General features: G+C 50.8%; 2 protein-coding genes across 8 annotated transcripts; both read right to left on the bottom strand.

The window, feature by feature from the left end:
• Positions 1 to 408: 408 nt before the first annotated feature.
• Positions 409 to 6,458, bottom strand: LOC117855818 (protein NRT1/ PTR FAMILY 1.2). Of its 7 annotated transcripts, XM_072293717.1 has the most exons (7): positions 5,250 to 6,457; positions 5,081 to 5,164; positions 4,185 to 4,971; positions 3,995 to 4,091; positions 2,306 to 2,523; positions 1,650 to 2,197; positions 409 to 1,518 (listed from the first exon to the last, which is right to left on the bottom strand). In XM_072293717.1, the coding sequence occupies exons 4-7, from the start codon at positions 4,080 to 4,082 to the stop codon at positions 675 to 677; spliced, it is 1,698 nt and encodes a 565-aa protein (XP_072149818.1). In that variant the 5' UTR covers positions 4,083 to 4,091; positions 4,185 to 4,971; positions 5,081 to 5,164; positions 5,250 to 6,457; the 3' UTR covers positions 409 to 674. The 7 variants fall into 7 exon arrangements, with proteins under 7 accessions (XP_072149818.1, XP_034594098.1, XP_034594099.1 ...); XM_034738207.2 differs by lacking the exon at positions 4,185 to 4,971 and having other exon boundaries at positions 5,267 to 6,458; XM_034738208.2 differs by lacking the exon at positions 4,185 to 4,971.
• Positions 6,459 to 12,303: 5,845 nt separating this feature from the next.
• Positions 12,304 to 14,998, bottom strand: LOC117855146 (protein NRT1/ PTR FAMILY 1.2). Its single transcript, XM_034737430.2, has 4 exons — positions 14,530 to 14,998; positions 14,215 to 14,432; positions 13,565 to 14,121; positions 12,304 to 13,447 (listed from the first exon to the last, which is right to left on the bottom strand). The coding sequence occupies exons 1-4, from the start codon at positions 14,612 to 14,614 to the stop codon at positions 12,523 to 12,525; spliced, it is 1,785 nt and encodes a 594-aa protein (XP_034593321.1). The 5' UTR covers positions 14,615 to 14,998; the 3' UTR covers positions 12,304 to 12,522.
• Positions 14,999 to 20,445: the final 5,447 nt, after the last annotated feature.

Here is a 20,445-nt window from a genome sequence, read left to right on the forward strand (position 1 = left end):
TATCCCATGTGTATGTATCAAAAAGCCAAAAATAAATAGGCTAACGTAAACCAAAAAAGCCCATAGGAACCTGCCTGGTCCGCTCCTTCCCTCCTCTACCGCAGTGGTCCGCTCCTTCCCTCCTCTACCGCAGTCTTGGCCCAACCGCTCATTTTCTCACAAGCTCAATTTGGTCATTCCCCTTCCTCCACTGGATCGCAGGCTCACAGCCACACACACAGCGCTCCATTCCTTTGCTGATCTACGCCTTCTATTTCTCCCCTCTCCTCTCCGAGCTTCGGCAATTTGGCGAGTCACGACATCGAACCATCAACACTTCTACAGACTACGCGACTTCAGCAACATATTGAGATGAGCATTTGCGATTGTTTATGAAATTTATGACAATGTGATGGCAGTAGCAGGCAGTGAGCACTCTCTAAAATTTGTGTATTTTTATTTTAGTCTGAAACATGAAGAGAAAGAATAGTGCTAGTACTGATTTGAGATGTTGTCGTATTGATCATTTAGTATATCTATATTGATGTCAATTTCTAGATTATGTGTTATGAATCTGCACTTTAAGCTGTAAAAAAATTCACCCTTCGAAAATTTTGAATACCCATTCCCAAAATCCTGGGCCCGCCCTGACGGTACTAACACAGAGCCGTCCGAGCTCAGGCTTCACCACGAGACTACAGGATCGGCTGGTCCCCGTCGTCGTCCTCTTCCCACTCCACGTTCTTCCCCTCCTCGCCGTACACCCAGCAGCACCAGGCGAAGTAGACGAAGTTCACCACGCCGTAGCCCGTGAGCAACCAGTAGTAGTAGTCGTAGTGGCCGGCGTTCAAGTCGTCGACGAGCCAGCTCGTGTTCCCCCCGCGCCTGCTCGCCACCTGCACCACCTTCACGATGAGTGCGCCGGCGAGGTTGCCCACGCCGAACGCCATGTACAGCAGCGACATGCTGAAGCTGGCCATGCTCTTGGGCAGCTCGGTGTAGAAGAACTCGATCTCCCCGATCACGCCGAACGCCTCGGCGAGCCCCACGAGCGCGAACTGCGGCACCAGCCAGAACGCCGAGATGGTGTCCCCGCTCAGCGCCTGCCGCCGCCGTGCGCCCTCCACCACGGCGGAGACGGCCGACGACGCGGTGGCGAGGAGCAGGCCCCCGCCGATGCGCTGCTTCATGGTGAGCCCGCGCGGGTTGCCCGTGTGCCACCGCAGCGCCGGCGCCACCCACCTGTCGTAGCTAGCCGACCACAGCGACATCGTGGCCATGTTGAACAGGGCCAGCGAGCCGCTGGGCACCTGGAACCGGCCCTTGCCGACGCGCCGGTCCATGGTGTCGGCCTGCTTCACGGCGAAGCTCTGGTTCATGGCCAGCGCGAGGAAGATGGTGGACGACCAGATCGGCAGCACGCGGATCGCCGACTTGAGCTGCTCCACCTGGTCCACCGTGCACGGCCTCCTGCCGCTGTTGCTGGGCGAGCCCGAGCCCTCCTCGGTGCTGCCGATCATGCACGCCTTGTTCAAGAACCTGAACGGTCACCGCGTGCGTCAAACTAGGCACGAGCATGACGCACCTACCACTACCACTACCAGTATCCTTCAACGATGCTGCTGCGGCATCTTGGGTTTAGGTCTCACGTGACGTGATGTATCATGTACCTCAGCTGGTCCGTGGGGACAGTGAGCTTGCAGTCCTTGAGGTGATGGTACACGCCGTCGCCGGTCTTGGCCGGCAACCGCGCCCGGTGGTTCCTGATCGCCGCGCCGACGGCGGCGCCTATCCCGGAGAACATCAGCCTCTTCCCCTTCTCCTTGATGTAGAGGCCCGATCCCAGGAAGAAGCTCACCGTGGAGAGCAGCATGAGGCCCATCGGCACGGCGAACCCGACGCTCCACCCGACGTTGTCCTGCAGGTACACGATGGCCGTGACGGCGACCGAGAAGGCCACGCCGATCGACGCGTAGTAGGCGTTGAAGTAGGCCTGCAGGATCCTGGAACGCCGCTCCTTGGGGTGCCTCGAGAACTGGTCCGCGCCGAACGCCATGGAGCACGGCCGCACGCCGCCTGCGCCGACGGACAGGAACGCGAAGCCGGCGAGCAGCCACGCGAGGTGCCTCGCCCCCGGCGGCGCGCAGTGCTCGCCGCTACTGCAGGGGGGCGGGCGCGCTCCGGGGATCGTGGCGCTCAGCCACAGGAAGACGATCCCCTGTGAAGCGCGAGTGCAGAAATGGAAGCGATCACGCACTGATCGCGTTAACTCCTGCTGAAAGAAATTAAAAGAAAGGCAGTGAACTTCCGATCTCTGTGCACTTACGATCAGGCAGGAGATGGAGCCTAGCGCGACGGCCATGAACCGGCCGAGGTACATGTCGGCGACGACTGCGCCGGGGATGGGCGCGAAGTTGGACGCCGCGCTCCACACGAACAGCATCGTTTGGGAGGTGACGGTGCTCAGGTGGTACTTGTTGGTCAGGTAGGTGATCATGTTGGTGTTGAGCCCGAATCCAGCAACTTTCTCCAGCATCTCATTTGCTAGGCATCCAGAACACGAAAGAAATTCACCATCAGAACCGGAAAGGGCCAGTGAAAGTCAAAAACATGAACTTCAAGATGAAAAGATTCCGTGAAAAACTTGTGGGTAAGTTAAGGGCTCGCGGGAAACAAAATGAAAAGAAATAAGATCAAATCAAACGAAGAACACTGGTGCTCTCAGCATCAGCTTTCTGAGATTCACTTGCAGTCAGTTTCAGAAGAGGAACTCACAGAAGATGAACGGGAGGGCTCTGAACCCGCCCTTCTTCCCCTTCAAGCGCTCTTCTTCGGCTGGTTCAGTCTCAGCAGCAAGGGAGCGCTCCATGATGCAGCGGCAGCCGAGACCAAATGCAAATGCTACTGAAAGAGATTTGGCCGGAGGGGCGCCGCTGGATCTTTGCACCAGGTCGCCGGGATCAGGCGCTAAATAGATTCATCGGTAGACGGTAGGTAGGTCACAAGGCCGACAGCTAGTAGCTCCCGTCTAGGTGAATCGGAAACCCTCGCATGCAAGTTTTTCTTTTGGTCTGGAACGCAGCATGTGCACGCACATCGCCATCGTTTCCGTTTGCTTGCCCATCTAAGATGGAGTAGCACCTACAAACTTTTCCCTTTTGGATGCAAAGATGGAGAAGTTCTGCCAAAAATTCAACGAAGGAAGCAGCTATTTGTGAATGTTAACTTGTGCGGGTTTTGTGAAAGGAGGTTACACTTCTTTTTCGCGTCTTTTGCAGGCGCCTCATTTATCCATGTTATGTCACTGATGACTACCATCAGTTCTGTACCCAGCCTACTACAGCAGCACTGTACCTATGAAGAAAGATGCGTGTACTCCACCACTATTTTTTTTGCAAGTGCAGACGTGTACAGGACCACTATTTTTTTTGCAAGTGCAGACGTGTACAGGCTGCATCCAGTCCCTTCACTGACTGGATGAGTGATGCAGAGCCAGCAAGATGAACGAGCTGTCGATGTAGTACTCGCATCACCATTTGGTCAAGTTCAATTTGCTTACTTTTGTAGGGGTGGCTATGCATGATTGGCATGCTATGCAGTGTCAGTGTCACGCGTTGAGAACAAAAACAAGATTGGCATGCTATGCAATGTCCGTGTCACGCGTTGAGAACAAAAGAAGCTAAGGAAAGTGGGCCGGGGGCACTGCGTGACACCGGCCCATGCAAACCGGGCCTTGTTATTTTCTTTGTAATAAATGGAAGTGGAACAAAGCAAGAGTTGAATGATGATGCAGCAATGTAAACACTTAAAGAATTTTTTGAGGCATTAAACATTTTTAAAAAAAGAGATTTCACATATGCACTAATTTTGGTTACTCTATAGTCTTTACTACTACTACTGAGTTCTGAAGAGGAGATACAGCTAGCTGCTTCCTAACACAATCTAGAAGAGAAGGGACTGAACCTAAAACAGTGTCTATACACTTTACACCAAAATCAACCAACCAGCCACATACCGAAGATGCACGGCAACGCTCTGATCCCACCTTGTCCTCTCACTCCGACGATCCCATCTCCGTCGCCGTCCTGGTCCTCCAACTCCATCTTTGCCCCCTGCAAAGGCAAAAGTTTCAGCAGCCGGTTCCTGGCGTTACCTGTTGTCACACGCCGACGCTCTCTCTCACATACACAAACGCAAACGCATACGTTACCCACGGCGATGTGGATTGCGCTCGATTCCGTGCCCTCTTTCTCCTCGCTAGCGTTTGGCCCTGCTAGGCTTGCGTCGCGGCGATGCCGAACGCCTGCCGGCGGGAGGAGTGTGGGCTTGTGAGATCAGCCGCGGAAACGGACGGCCGTTTCATGAGGGGTAGGCAGTTTTGCCTGGAAATCGCGCAAAGGGGTCCCGGATAGGTAGGGGCCTTGTTCTTCTGGGGAATTTCGAGACGCTATCGCTCGCTTTCGCGAGTGGCGTGGCCAACTGCTAAGAGCAAGGGAACAGAGCAGATACCTTTGCCTTGTTGTTTTTTTAGGCGTCAACGGGGTGGAGATCGCCCACCTGAACTCAATTAAAAAGAGCAAAAGCCCATGTGGTTCTTGCAACGCCGGTGCGGCGAGTCTAAAAGCACAGCGAGGGAGGAAGCCGGACTAGCCAGTAATACAAACTAACAACCGCTGAACGGTCAAAGGGAAGAGAAAATAGTAGCTCACGAACAATTCAAAACAAAGCACGACGCATACGAAAGACAGCCACCGATCGCCGATTAGCACCACCACCGAGCAGCATACTTGCCGGTAACACAATTGCCGTTACATCCTGCACCTCCCATCGTAGCTACGCCGCCCCGCTGCTGCTCTCACAACGGAGTGGGGACTAAGGGTGGTGAAGGATGCACAAGCCAAAGCGCACCGCAAATAGCAACCTCCCCTGAAGCTGATGGCGACACCGACAACACATCCGGGCTCCACATTCCATCATCCAAGGGGAGGAATCCTTGAGGGAAATGGTGGAAGGGGTGGAAACACCACCCGATAATTGATTTACTAGCACCACCAACAAGAAAAACGCAAACGAAGCAGAGGTGCCGGAGGAGAATACTCACCAAACCACGATAGCAGACAACATCCAATGCCGACCTCATCCACGAAGAGTAAGGAGGGAGAAGCCACAGAGCAGGCATGGTACACTGCCGGCAAAATAGGGACCTCGTTAGACGGCGCCACAGGTAGGGTACGATATTAGAGATGTCGTCGTTGTCCGTCTGGTAGCACCAGAGCAAGGTTTTCACCCGAAGGCCTTCAGGGTGCAGGAAGGGGAGGAGCACGACGACGCCTTCAGGAAGGTGAACGGTGCCAAGTGGCATCGTCATCGCCAGCCCGCGAGCCGGGCATGGCTTTCGCCAAGGGCTCCCTCTCCAATCCCACACGCCACCAGCACCGGCGCTGAACCCGCAGCTCCTGTGTAGTGCCAGGTGGTCGTGCCCCAACACTCGCACCCACCTGGGAGCACCCTGACGCTACCAGCGATAGGATGGCCCTCGCCTGGAGGCACAGCATGCCCGGGCACGGCCCCGCGTAGATCTAGATGCCCCGTGGGGAGCCGCTGGATCAGCACGAGGGAGCGCCGGAGCAGAGTCCAGCACACACACACGCGCGCGCGCGCGCGCCGCTAGAAGCGCCGCAGAGAAGCCACGCCTTGCCCGAGGGGCGGAGAGAAACAGCGCCATACTGCCACACATGGTGCGCATGACGAGCCCTGCCGCCACTGGCCGAGGAGGCACAGGATCTAGTCCCGGGGGGACCGGATCTGGCGAGAACAAGCCCCATTGCCACCGGTTGCCATGACCGCCAGCAAGTACCAAGTACCAAGCTCTAAAAGGGGAGGGTGTGGAGAGGGGGGAGACGCAATATCCTAGGCAGGTAGTGGATCTTGTCACCGGCGGCCTGCAGAGCCAGCTGCACACGCCGGCCATGGTTTCTCCCATGGACAGGGAGAGGAGATTCCGTGAGGGAAGGAAACCCGATGGAGGAGGCCCCGCAGCCGCCATCCATGCACCCGCACAGGCTTCCGGCGGGGCGCTCCGGCAGCGGCGAGGTGGAGGGGGGGAGCGGCCGTGGTCACGGTGGCGGCGTCCTCCTGGGTCGCCCACGGGGGCGACACGAGCGGCGCTCTGGTCTGTTCAAGGCGAAACCCAACGAAATAATCAGATGCGAAGATTTCCTTCTTGTTGTTGTTGATCCCACCGTCAGACGCTCCTGTGTGTTTCTTGCAAGTTTTCTGAGAGCTCACGAGTCACAGCATGGGAGAAGTGAGGAGTTGCAGATGCATATGGTTGGACAGATGAGATGTATGTCCTCAGTCCTCTCTGTGATCCTCCAAGAGTCCAAGGTGCCTATTAATATTTGGAATTTTGGATGCTACAAGATCGGATATCATCAGAAATGATGAATGACAAGGCGCCATGCAGAGGAGGTTCAGTTAGACTTCAATGCTCAGTAGTAAGTGGCAGTAGGACAGTTGGAGGACCGGTGACGGCCCATAAAACACCAAGGAGCTAGCCCAAGGGCGATTTGACTTAACCAAGTAGGGATAGTGACCAATGTTTATTTTTAAGCCATTTTCCTTCCACATATGTTCTTTTGTGGCTATTACTTTTCACCTCCTTTCTGTTTAGAATGTTCATCCCCACATTTACTTTTGTTGGCTTAACATTTTTTACACACCGTATATGTTGATTCAACAATTTTTACAAGAAATATTGATTCAATATTCTCTTATTGACTTACTATTTTACAAATTTCTTGAGTCAAACATTTTCAGTGATTTAACTCTTCTTTTTATATGTGACTTGTTAATGCAATAATTTCTACAAAAATTGATGGTTCAACATTTTTATAAGAAATTCTGATCTAACATTTTCTTATTGACCCAATAGTTTTCTTATAAATTTACTGTCTCAAATATTTAGTGAATCAATGTTTCTTTTTACACGTGGATTGTTGCTTATGTGGTTTTCTATTAAAAAACTGTTGATCCATATATTTTAGTGGTTCAGCATTTCCTAGTAACTAAATGCTAACCTTTTAGGGATGAATCAGTATTTGGCTAAGTAGTGCTGCACCACTAATTAGCAAGCCCCACTCGCAAGGACCCTAGTGTGTATAGTAGACCATGGCTTTTTTTCGGAACTTTAGCCTCAAGCAACTCCGTTATTTTTCTTTTAGAGGAAAAGCTGCTCCATTATTGCACGGTGCCACTGTGGCAACGCGAGCTAATTTGTCTGGTGCTTGGTCAACAGAAGGAGCCATTTCTGCATTGAGTAGGAGCTCATGCTGTTGAGATGAGGTCACGTGTGTGCAAATGCAGTAATGGAGAATTGGAGATTACGGTGAATGTGGTGTGCATGGATTATGTTTTTTGCGAGATGCAAAAGCATTGATTGGAAGAGATTTTGTGAGGACAAATGGCAGGTGCTCTGCCTTTTCATTTTATTTGGAAGAAGAGATGCAAATCAAATTTCCAAACGGACGCCCTAGATACAGTTAAGTTTATGGGTGTACTTTAAAGATATGTCTGTCTTCCAATCTGCGTGGTCATACTATTAAATGCAGAAGTATCTCTTCATGAACATTAGTAGACCAAGCATATCAATGCAAATATGATCGTTCTATCTTTTTCTTTAAATTCTACCCCTACCTTTCTTCTGGTACTATGTCTTTAAACTAGCAAGGGTGCCCCATGCAAATAGCGCGGGTAGCTAGATTTTTTTTTCATGCTAACATTTAGGCTCAAGAATTCCATTGGAGAGGATTTGAGCAACAAGATTTTTGTACTTTACAAATGTTCAAATAGTTCTCTTTTTGTTTGTTCATTACCATTTTTCTTTTCTGAATGGTCTTGACCAAATCATCATTTTTATCATTACATTTTGTGCCATGAAACATGAATCCGCGAAAAAAGAATATCTTTTATAGAAATATAGCTAATTTATTTATCTTGTAATAATGTGAATTTATATCAGAGAGTTTTAATTCGTGAAAAGAGAATACCTTTGTCGCTAGAGTTTTACTTTATTTGCATATATCATGCAATGGTAGATGTAGGCCATGTCTCCAAGCCTATCATGTTTGTTGGGGGCGATGTCGTCAAAGAAATTTTTTGTTCAATATGATTTTTTGGTAAATAAATATTTTTCGTAAGCCATCAAGATGCTCTTCATTTCATATACCATCTCTTGTGTTACATTGCTATTTTTCTTGTGGAGTTCATCTGCAAGGTGAAGCCTCGGTTTCAACCTTTGATATTCTTTATCTCAAGATGAGCTTCCTTGACCCAAAACTACCACTACAGTACATAAAAAGTTACCTATACTATCGAAAAATAGGTTTTACACCTGATTCCTATCATTCACTCAAACAAATCTATAGTTGCCCTTCCCAAGTCGATCAATTGCAATACCCATAGGAAATCCGTTAACTATAGTGTTTTGCAGATACTTTTCCACCCAAAGATCCCTAATCTTCACATGTGCACCTTTTGCATGCTTCCTGTCCCTGTTGCTCCGTCTGCACCACACCGGCCTAGCTCGCAGAGGAATAAAAAGTTTGCCCTACTTGAAAGCACCCCATTTGACACCCTTCATTGTCTTCAATGGTTGTCAAGATAGAGGTGCTACTGTCGAACTGTGCCTATCTACCCATTGTGCTGCAGCAGTCAGCCATATCTTGCCCATCCATCTCTGCATGGGAACCCACAAAATTGGTTGTCCTATTTGCGAGAACCTTTTTAATCCTATTAATTGTCCTCTATCCATTGACATGCCATTGAGACACTACTGGCTGAAGTTGTCTCCCTGCCTCCATTGGGAGCAACATTTGCTTCATTGCAATGTCATGAGTTCCTATTCCAGCGGTGGCGGCATCGTTAGGAAGTATCTGATCCCTTCGAGCTCTGTTGTGCTACCTTTTTACAAAGCCATCACGTCACACACTAGGAGCTCTGCAATGCTGCCACTTCAGCACCAGGTACCATCGGATGCCGGGCATGTATTATCGTGAACAACCAACCCACTCCAAACTGAGCAACTTGAAGTTGGCGATATTCAAGTTGTTGTAGTTTAGTAGAATTTTCTTATGGTTTAGAACACAGAGTTGAATAATTTGGATCCAATTATTCGACTAAAACCGTCACCATGTATACGTACGGTGATAAGAGCCATTGCATACGGCGATAAGAGCCATGTCTCCTCCACCATTGCATACGGCGATAGGAGCCGTTATTTGCGTCCACAACAGACTTGAGCTAAGCCGTGCCAAAGGTTCACTCGTGCCACGCTAGATCCATACTTGACAATTGAGGCACTGGGCAGGATCAAAGATCCATGGCAGACGGAGGGGCGTCATGGTGATGTAAGGAAAAGAACGACTGCTGGATTAGGGGACCTTAATTTGTTCTCAACTTCTCGCAGGTCAATCCCTCCATATGTTTTCTAGTTGGCTACTATCTACCATCTACATCAATGATGCCGAGCCTCTGATCGATTTCATCATGACGATAAGTCATCGTGTCTCTATCTCTATACACTATTGTAGTGGACATACACATGTCGTGTACTAAAATAATATGTTCGTAGCTGATGAGCACTACAAACCTATAAATAATAACACTTAAACATTTGGTATACAAAAAGAATATCAAGACATGGTTCATTCTTCAAAACACTCCTAGAAAGTTAAGAACTTATGCAGATTAAATTTAATAAAATAATTTCTTGGAAACACCTGCTCTCAAACATTCTTGATCATAAATAACCAAACAACGTGACATATATTTCCTAATATGACTTTATTTGCATCCCATTCAATGTTTTATCAAACGTGCCAATTCCGAAGTCACGACCAACATGGTGGTGATCTAGTCTATAGATTGATTGTCATTAGATTGTTTGGGATTCTTTATTTCATTTATTGGCTGTGTGAATCCTGCTATGCAGAGGACGGGTGTGTATTTCAAGACTTTGTATCATTTCGATGTAATCCTCTTAAAATTTAATACAGCTTCCTTATCGAAGAAAAAAGACCAATGTATATTTTTTCTTTATTTATCTATTTCACTTTCCAATTCATAGCCTTCTAATTTCAATAAATATATTTATTAGTTATATTTAACATGGACTTTTTGGATTAGTCTAGATTGTCATAAAATCCAACTATGTAAATTCTTCTCTTTTTCAATTAATGTGGGAATTTCTAAATCCTCTCCTATAAGTTTGTTTAAGAAAAATAAGATGTTCACTTCCATTGTAGTAACTATTACATGAATTGGCATCTCGTATATGCGAGCCATTTGCATGCCATCGGTCACATCTGCCTTACCACCCCGACACTCATCAATACTTGTCTGTACTTGTCATATTATTAATACTTGTCTGTACCCACCATGCTCGACCTACTGAGCTATTGTAGATTTTCATGAACTTAAGATGAAAACATACCAAAGTCTATGGATGACTTTTATGGTCTATTCAGACTTCTCCTTAGTTGATCACAAATCTTTTCTTGTCCTTGCTCCTCCTGCAAAAGTTTACCACGCTAGCTAGCAGCTGAGCCTCACTGCTCTGGACCTCCCTTTCTCCCTAGTTTGCTAAATTGATTTGATCTATCCCGGCCGGACGCCCCGTATCTTGTCCCGGTTGTCCTAATGGTCATGAAAGAGTCCCCTAGTTATTTCTTCTTTTGTATTACATTTTTTTCATATTATTTTCACTGGTAATCCCTTGTGCTAAGGGGCCAATAATTAAACAATGTGACGCTGATAAAAAATCAAATAATGTGAAGAAATTAGTATTCTTCTCTATCCGCTATTGACCCTCCTACTTCATATGCTTCTTTCATCTTCTTTTCATTGGTAATCTATTTTGCGCAGGGGCCAACTAAGCAAACAATGTGAAGAATATTGTTATAGTCGCCATGCTAATTTTTCAAACTACCCATATTCTACATTTTTTTTCTACGACATCTCAGTGTTGTTTGCTCTAGTTCCTTCTGCATATGCTTCTGTTGTATCTTCATTTTTCATCTCTATACGAAGCTCCTTTGCTATGATGTGAGTAGGCGGCTGTTGTCACACTCTCTTGCTGCGGAAGAATTCAATCAAGTGGCCAAAACGGATTCCATGCTGTCTGAGGTACCCGTTCCTCCCCTCAGCCAGTGTCAAGGAAGCCACCTCTTCCAGTGCCTCTCCTGCACCATATATCGCTAGAAGCACCCAAGCAGCACGCTCCTCCGCATCGACGGGATCAGCGACATGGTCTTGGATTTGAGCAACGATTGTTGGAATCGAACATCGATGGACCGTGGACGGTGGACGGCGTTGGGGGCTTGGGATTAACCATGGTGGCAGCTTGCAAGGTGAGGGGCGGCACGTGGAGGGCAAGGCTAGGACGGACGACGTCGTCTCGGCAAGAAGAAAGGCGATGGCATGTCAATTTATTTTGTATCCGAATGTTTCAATCTTGATTGGTTTTGGATGGACTCGGACGTCTTTATTTTATTTCAGTTATGATAGAAAATCAAGTTCCAACCGAGGTTGTTTATTTGTTATATATATGTATACTTTTCCACATATTTAATTCCAAATTTACCAATTTATTAGTATATGGACTCTTTTGGGCTAGCCTACACCGTTAGATCATCATAAAATCTGATGGTGCAAATTCTTTCCTTTTTCTGATTAACGTGGGAATTTCTAGACCCCCTCGGCGAACGAGGTGGCTTCTTTTAACACTATTGTATTAAGATAATAGATTCAATTTTAATATGCGTATCACAAAGATGGGCCAGGTACAATTATTATCAACAAGTGGGTTTGTATATTTTGTGCATGTAAAATTAAAATTCAATGACGATCCGTAAACATTTTCTGTTGTACAATTCATATCCATGTATTGTTTTTTGAGCGGACGGCAAGAGAATTGCCGAATTTTTATTAGAAGAGGAGAAATAAATAAAAGAGATGCAACTGGGGGGAAAACACACCACAATTCATATCCATGTTTGAATCAACTCCACCGAAGAGAATTTAACTGTTAGAAAAAAACAGTTGCACGATTAGTAAACTTGAACTGGAATCATCTGCTTCACACCAAACACCATCGGATGAGTTTCCGCGCTGACTCAAGGGACCATCACACGCCATAGCTGTTGGCAGTGGCGCCGGCAGCTTGGAAAAAAGGTGGAGCTGTCGTGGTGAGGAGACGGAGACTGTGATGTGGCGTGGGAAGGGAAAGTGGGGAACACGTGTAGCGCAGGGGGCAGGAGCGGCAAGTGAACCTGAAGAATGCACGCAAAATGCATGCGGCATTGGAGTTGCAAGTTGCAACAGCCTTTTACCATATTAACATTTGAAGATTAGTTTCGCTTGAAACATCAGCATATAAGCTCGCATATATACCAGATACCACGATTTAGACCAGAGAAAGATACCATCTCAGATCAAACACTATACTGTTTTCCTAGTGCTCAAAGCCGGTAACTGGCCCTACGCCTAAATGATCACCGCTTTTTGCTGCTCCTCCTTGACGTTGCCGTCCTCCACCGCCGCTTCGGCTTCGGCGTCGGCCGCCACCACCCTGTTGTGGCCCTCCTCCCCGTACGCCCAGGCGCACACGAGGAAGTACACCACGTTGGCCGTGCCCAGCACCGCCAGGACCAGGTAGTAGTTGTCGTAGTGTCCCCTGTTCAGGTTGCTCGGCAGCCAGCCGTCGTGCCCGCCGCCCCGGGTCGCCGCGCCGATGACCCCGACGATGGCGCTGCCCAGCAGGGCCCCGAAACCGAGCCCGAGCGCCAGCAGCGACACCCCGATGCTGGACATGGTCTTGGGGAACTCGGAGTAGTAGAACTCGATCTGGCCGATGAGGTTGAGCCCCTCGGCGAGCCCCATCAGACAGTGCTGCGGCACGAGCCGCATGGCCGACATGTGCACGGGGGTGCCCGACCGCGGGTCGGAGTCGCGGAGCCCCTCGGCGACCGCGGCGGCGCGGCGGGCGCTCTCGACGCGCGCGGCCACGGCCATGGCCGCGGCGAAGAGCGCCAGGCCGGCGCCCATCCGCTGGCGCAGGCTGAGGCCGCGCGCGTGGCCCGTGAGCCGGGACAGGGGCCGCACCAGCGCGCGGTCGTACACGGCCACCCAGACGGTGAGCGTCAGGATGCTGAAGACGCCGAAGGTGGCCGCGGGGATCTCCAGGCCGCCCACCCTCCGCTGCATAGTCTTCGCCTGCAGCGTCGGGAACATCTGCTGCCCGACGATCACGCCGGGCAGGATCCCCGTCGACCAGATGGGGAGCACGCGGATGACGGCCTTGGTGTCCTCCACCTGCTGCACCGTGCACAGCCTCCAGGGGTCGCACGCCGCCCCGTCGGCGCTCAGCTCCTTGCTCGGGTTCCTAAGCACGCAGGCCCGGTTCAAGTACCTGCACCATGCCACAGTTCACACACAATTAGCATCGTGACTAAATAAAAGATTCGAATTGTGTGCAGTGGTCAGGGTCAGATTTTCGTTTGCAACATATATATTGTACCGTGCGTACCTTAGCTTGTTGGTGGGCGTCCTGGGCTTGGAGCCGGCTTTGTTGTAGAAGGTCGAGGCGTCGGCGGTCTCCGGCGGCAAGGGCTCGTGGCGGTTCTTGTAGCTGGCGACGAGCACCTGCACCAGGCCGACGATGGCGCTCCTGTCTGCCGCCGCCTTGAGGTAGAAGGGCGAGCCGAGGAGGAAGAGCGTGAGCGCGGTGACCATGAGCACGACGGGCACCGCGAAGCCGACGACCCAGCCCCTGGTCTGCTGGATGTAGACGATGACGGTGGCCGCGAACACGATGGCGAGGCCCAGCACCGTGTAGTACCAGTTGAAGAAGGTCTGCAGCGTCCTCACGTTGCTGGAGCTGTTGTCCCGCCTGTCCAGCTGGTCCGCCCCGAACGCCAGCGTGCACGGCCGGATGCCGCCCGACCCGACGGACATGAGCGCGAACGACGTGAACAGCAGCGGCAGCTGCCACGGCACCACCTCGCAGTCCGCCACCCGCGCCGCGCACTCTGGCGTCTTCTTGTACACCGGCAGGATCGCCGTCAGGCACAGCAGACACATCCCCTGGTGAACAACGACGATTAATTAGCATTATCATGTAGGTATTGCAAGGGACGCGTGGTTGGGTTGTCGAGTCCATCGCCGGCCGGCGCTTACAGAGAGGCTGACGAAGGAGCCGAGTGCGATGACCCGGAAGCGGCCGAGGCAGGCGTCGGCGAGCACGGCGCCGAAGATGGGGAGGAAGTTGGAGAAGGCGTTCCAGTTGTAGAGGACGACGGTGGCGAAGGCGTTCGACATGAGGTACCGCTCGGTGAGGTACAGGATCATGTTGGCCGTCAGCCCGAACGTGGCTACCTTCTCGAAGATCTCGTTCGCTGCCGCAACCAACAAATTAAAATCCCCATCAGATGAACTCCACACCGTGCAAGTAAAACACACAATTAGGCATGGCTGATCGATGGATGCTCTTACAGATGATGAAGGGGATGGTTCTGAGGCCTCCCTCCCTCCTCGCCTTGGGGTTGGGGAGGGCTTCCTCCATGGCTGAGACCTCCATGCCCGCTCACGAGGACGGAGAGAGCGAGGCTGCCAACACAACACTACTGTGCACAAGCAACAAGAAGGGCGATCGACTACCTATTTATACGCGAACCGTGTGCCCTGTGGCGGCCGGCACTGGTGATCACCCCAGTGCCTGACAAGCACTCTCCTAGTTTAGTCTCTGACGGCCTTTGCCGACAAACGAGTGATCAGGGTCAGGGCATTTATTTTGCAGATAATGGAAGTACAACTCCTGGATCCTGCAGGAGTGATCAAGCGCATGTGAGAGTTGGATTTGCTAGGGATGGGAGGAATGGAATGGATGGTTATGGGCAATCACGGGAACGGTTGGCGCCAGTAACTGCACTGAGGCTTGCAGTAGTGTGTGGGCTGGTTGTTGCTTTGCCTGGATTCCGGCGGAGTTTGCAGTTTTGCACTGGGCTCGGCCGGCGTGGCTTTCGGCGCCCGTGCGGCCGTGCCGAAAAAACTGATGCTGGGGCTTTATTTTGGAGGTCGCACAAAAAGATTATCTTGGGAGGTGTATGTAAATACAAAGAACTTTTAACATGGGACGTGAAGGGGTTGGGATCTTTGGTGGGGTTTTTTGTCCGTGTATGCAGGTCGCTCGGCTGATAGTCGGATATGTATGCATCTATATGTCTCCAAAGTCCAAACACCAGTTGTAAAAAAAAAAAGGTCCAAGCACCACAGCACCGATTAGCCTTGCATAAGTCTCGTATCATATATTTAGCAATCTAATGTAAGTTTATTTATGCGCATGACACATGTTAGCATATATAAAGACATGGCTCTTTTCAGTTAGCTACTTCTTTGAGCCATCAACTACCTTTTGTAGACTTAGGAGAGGTGGCGACGACAACTCAGTGCGTGTTTGATCCTTAGGTTAAAGTTTAGCTCTTGTCACATCGAATGTTCGGATGCTAATTAGAAGGACAAAATATAAGTTAATTATAAAACTAATTGCAGAAGCTTTGGGCTAATTCACGAGACGAATCTATTAAGCCTAATTAATCCATCATTAGCAAATGGTTACTGTAGTACCGCATCGTCAAATCATGGACTAATTAGGCTTAATAGATTCATCTCGCGAATTAGCCTCCATCTATGCAATTAGTTTTATAATTAGCTTATATTTAATATTCTTAATTAGTATCCAAACATATGATGTGACAGGGGCTAAAGTTTAGCCCTGGTATACAGACAGGGCGTTGCCATTCTTCTGGATGTAGATAGGTCTTAGGGATGTTTGGATACTCCCTCCTAAACTTTAGCACCTGCCACATCGGATGATTGGATACTAATTAGGAGTATTAAACATAGTTTAATTACAAAACTAATTGCACAGATGGAGTCTAATTCGCGAGATGAATCTATTAAACCTAATTAGTCCATGATTTGACAATATGGTGCTACAGTAACCATTTGCTAATGATGGATTAATTAGCCTTAATAGATTCGTCTCGCGAATTAGACTCCATCTGTGCAATTAGTTTTGTAATTAGCTCATGTTTAGTCCTTCTAATTAGCATTCGAATATCCGATGTGACCCTGCTAAAGTTTAGCACATCATATCCAAACACCCTCAGTAAAGTTTCGACCCTAGTACGTCACAAATGCTACCAAAGCTTTGACCATTAGTGCAGACCACGTGGGTAAACTATAGGGTCACTCACCTCAAGGGTTGAGGCCCAACTAAAGTTTAGCTACCTAAAGTTTAGGAGTTTTTTTTAGCTAACTAAAGTTTAGCTAGGGACGTTTGGATTCTCCAGCTAAATGATAGTTGAAAAGGTATTCGTCTCTTCTATCCTCCACTTCCACTTTAAATACTTTTCCCGATGAAGATGGAGGAGCAATTTGGTCTTTTATCGCTTTAGCTGGATTTAGCTAGGTTCAACCAGCTAAAGGAATCTTTAGCCAGCTAAAATTTAGCTAGATCTATAGGAGTTAAATTTAGGGCCTGATTATTAGATTACTAGGGGCATTCTCATCACATCTCGTGTAAATTCTTTTTTTTAATCGTTAAAAAAAGAAGTTAACCTCTAGTAAGCTGAGCATATATATGCTCGGTTTGGACCATCCCCCCAACTTATTACGGGTTGCAGTAGCTGGGGAAGTTCGAGCACATGACTTTTTTTATAAGCTTGGATGGTTGAAATTGGACTTGGCAAGTTTGGGTAAGCCAAAGTTTCTGTTTAGCAACTTTCTGTTAACTCTAGCTAATCTGAAGGGGGCTATAGCCTCTTGACCAGATGAATAGCATACGGTGTAATCTAGAGCATAGCAAGCAGCAACAATGGATGGACAATACCATTTCCCATATTTAGCAGAGAGCCAGAAGAGACTGTGGGATCATGCCCGGACCCCGGCCGATTGATGTGTACCGAGCACCGACCTGTCACTGTTTGCCGTTTTCCCACATATTCGCCATGAGATGATGAGAATATGTAGCTGCTGTAGCCTGTAGGAGGAAGAGGAACTAACTAGCTAGCTAGGATGTATCTAGGCAGCACATTTGGATTTGGTACCCATCGAATTTGGCGCACTTCAGAAAACTCTTGCTGAGTGCTCAACGTACGTACGTGCTCCTACTTTTGCACGGGGGATCCAATCTCGCTTCGATCCTATCATTGTCCGCTGCGTCGCGCGCACATGCTCGAGACGTCGCGATCCCGATCGTGTGTTTGGTTACTGGGTCGAAATGGGTCCTATCATTGTGCATCATCTATTGCGTCACGCGCACATGCCCGAGACATCGCGGTCCCAACCGTGTGTTTGGTTACTGGGTCGGAGTGGGTTGGAATGGGTTCGACCCACTTTGACCCGTGTTTAGTTGGAAAAGGTGTGGGTTGGGTTGCACCCACCCATATCTGAGTCGAGCGCAGTCCAACAAATCTGAGGGACTGCGCAGACCCAGTCCGACGCCATGCACTCCGTCTCCACACTCGCCTGCGCGCTGGCGCGCTCGCCGCCGGGCGGGGAGGAGCCGGGGCTGGGGAGGAGCGGCGCCGAGGAGGAGCCGGGACGCCGGCGCGGTAGCGGGCGCGGGGAGGTGGCGAGGGAGGTCGCTGGCGCGGGGAGGGGCACGGGGGAGGTCGCTGGCGTGGGGCAGGCAGGGGCCGGCGGAGGCAGAGGCAGGCCAGCGAGGCGGGGGCGCGGGGAGGCGGCATGCGCGGCGGAGGTAGGGGCTGGCGGCAGCGAGGGAGAGCAGGGGGCGCGCGGGAGGAACCAGGAGAGGAGGCCATGCGGGGAGGAGGAAGAAGGTAGAAGAGGAAGGGAGGGAAAAAAAGAAGAGGAGGATGACAGGTGGGTCCCGCAGCTGACAGGTGGGGCTCACAACTAACGGTGTTAAAAATATATCCATCCCAACCCTCTCAACCTCTTCAACCAAACAAAAAAAATGGATCCAACCTATCCTTCTCTATCCCTCTCATCCAAACATAAGATGCGTCGGTTCCAACCCAACCCACGTCGTCCCAGAAAAAAAAACACGCTCGATGTCGCGTCGACCGTTTCTCATTGGACGCATCGATCAGGACTCAGGAGATGATGTCCGATCACCGAAAGGCCGCCACGAGGGCGGGGTCTCGTTGCAGTCCGAGCCCCCCCCCCCCCCCCCCCCCCCCCCCCCCCCCCCCCCCTGGCCCCTTTTCACTCGGAGCTTCTTTAACTTCGATTTCGCTGCACGTTGCTGTAGAGAGGAAAGATGTGAGAGGCGCGCAGCAGCGAGAGGCCGGACAGTGTCTAGTAGCTTTGTCGCCCTGTGGTGGATTCCACCGAGGCACCGGGGGCGTAACCCCCAAATGCGAAGGGACGCCGTCGAAAGGACATTTGTCCCCAGCTGCGATCAGGGCCGTCCAATGTCGGCACGCTCACGTAAAACACCAGCCATCGAGGAGTGACCGGCGGAACTGTGCAAGAAAGATCCTCTCTTTGTGCATATGGGACCGGCAGCGACCCGAGGTTTCGCGCGCGTCTTCGCATGATATGATTACCGTATGACGTACGATCGAGCTGCCGGCCGGCGAGGTCCAGTCGATCGAAGCGTACGTGACGGGAACGGGCAGGTCCCGCGGTTGCCGCGCGGAAAGGTTGGCAGCGGACGCACCGTGACCAGCTCACCGCGCGTCGTGGCGCGAGAGGGCCGGGATCGGACTATCGGAGAGCCGCGCCACGTCCGTCCAAACGCGCACGTCCCCGTCGTCGACCCAGCACCAAACGGCACTGCCGCCTCGGCCAATTCTATCTTAGGCGCTGCGCGTCTGATTGCTGCGGCTGTGACGACGACTCCTTGGACTAGCTCGATCGCGTACTCAGGAGCGAGGCACATCCCCGGCGCCCGAGCCGCGCGCGCGGCGGCAGCGTCGTCACCCTCACCCGCCCATACGGACATAGAGCACCGCTGCGCCAGCCGCCGGAGATATCCATCTCCGCGCCGATGGCTGTTGCGAACTCGCGATGCATCTCCGACCCGGGCGAGACGGCCTCCTGATCGATCAGTCACCAGTCCCCGGGCGGATCGGTCGATGTGCCGTGCTCCGTCTTCATCACGGCCAAAGTTTGTTGTCCGACGCGGCATCCACCACCACCTGCACATGGAAAGGCATGCACCTCTGCTAGCTCCCCGCGCCAAAGGCGTGAGCGGTGACCGGGCGCGTGCCGCTAGCTTCTGATGACTGATGAGGATAGATGGTGCCTGCCTCTGCCTTTGGCGCATCACGTCGCCGAACCGAACCCCCCGAACGTATACGTACGCATGCTAACTAGTGGGGTAGTTCGACACGCATGCGTCGTGCATGCCGACTTGCTTGCCGATGGTGATGCCTGCCGGATGCGCGTGGGGCGGAGCAACCGCGCGCGCGCCGCAGTATCATTGCCGGGCGTGTCGTCGTCGCATATCGATGGGATGGGACGACGGCCGCGTCGGCCGGCCACGAGATTCAAAGCACAGCCGAGCCTTGCCATTTGCCAAGCCGAGTTCGAGCTTGTCTCCAGACAAGCAAGCTCGACGTACCTATCTCAGGCTCGAGCTCGAGCTCGGCTCGTCTTCCGGACTCGCTGCTGCTGGGTTCGACCCAAAACCTAGCCCGATGCACGCCTCACCCGGAGCCTAGCCCAAAATCATCCTAGATCGGTGGAACTCAAGCTGGTCTCTCTCCTCTCGAAGTCTCTTGCCTGTGTAGATCGATCGAGAAGTTCCGGACCTAGTTCTTTACAAATGCTACCAAAGCATCAAGTAAGTATCCTGACTGTGTGCGTGGACGGTGGACCTAAACCTAAGTGTATAGTGGCACGAGGCAACAACACGCGAAAGTGGTGGTTCTAAGCATTAGTCGTAGAGGATTGAACTGTTAAAGCATGTGCCCTTTAAGCTGGGGCGTTATTATGCCCGGAGATGTGACGCAGGCCAAAGGCATGATGTAATAACCTAGAGCCTAGCAGCTAGCACATCGCAATATGGATGGGCCGGCAGTACAATTATTTCTCATTTTCCGCGAAAGGACTAGACATTCACCTAATAATTTGGTACAGAAGCCACAGGTGCGTGTGGATCGTGCTCCATCTATCTGATTGACATACTACCTGCCAATCTGCCATGCATATCACACACAGTTCGTTACTTCGTTGCCATTTTCTCATATATTCCCCACGCATAAGGATAGCTGCGGTAGGAGGGGAGGGATATCAGGGTGTGCATTTGGCGCCACCGAATTTGGCACACTAGCTTAGATAGCTGGCTAGCTAGCTCAAGTGCTGCTAACAAGTGCTACGATATTTCTACATGGCTAATTTCACTTTCATGAATCATTGACTTGATTCATTTGTACG

Source organism: Setaria viridis, chromosome 5 (assembly GCF_005286985.2).
Source record: "Setaria viridis chromosome 5, Setaria_viridis_v4.0, whole genome shotgun sequence".
Classification (NCBI taxonomy): domain Eukaryota; kingdom Viridiplantae; phylum Streptophyta; class Magnoliopsida; order Poales; family Poaceae; genus Setaria; species Setaria viridis.

What these genes read in the sequence shown, in the direction of transcription:
- LOC117855818 (XM_034738206.2), bottom strand. Translation starts at nt 5,347, where the DNA reads ATGACGATGCCACTTGGCACCGTTCACCTTCCTGAAGGCGTCGTCGTG. An exon ending in AGCGTTGCCGTGCATCTTCG is followed by an intron (nt 2,524 to 3,994) that starts GTATGTGGCTGG and finishes CTGGATGCCTAG; the next exon opens with CAAATGAGATGCTGGAGAAA. An exon ending in GCTCCATCTCCTGCCTGATC is followed by an intron (nt 2,198 to 2,305) that starts GTAAGTGCACAG and finishes CGCGCTTCACAG; the next exon opens with GGGATCGTCTTCCTGTGGCT.
- LOC117855146 (XM_034737430.2), bottom strand. Translation starts at nt 14,614, where the DNA reads ATGGAGGTCTCAGCCATGGAGGAAGCCCTCCCCAACCCCAAGGCGAGG. An exon ending in AACCATCCCCTTCATCATCT is followed by an intron (nt 14,433 to 14,529) that starts GTAAGAGCATCC and finishes TGGTTGCGGCAG; the next exon opens with CGAACGAGATCTTCGAGAAG. An exon ending in ACGCCCACCAACAAGCTAAG is followed by an intron (nt 13,448 to 13,564) that starts GTACGCACGGTA and finishes GGCATGGTGCAG; the next exon opens with GTACTTGAACCGGGCCTGCG.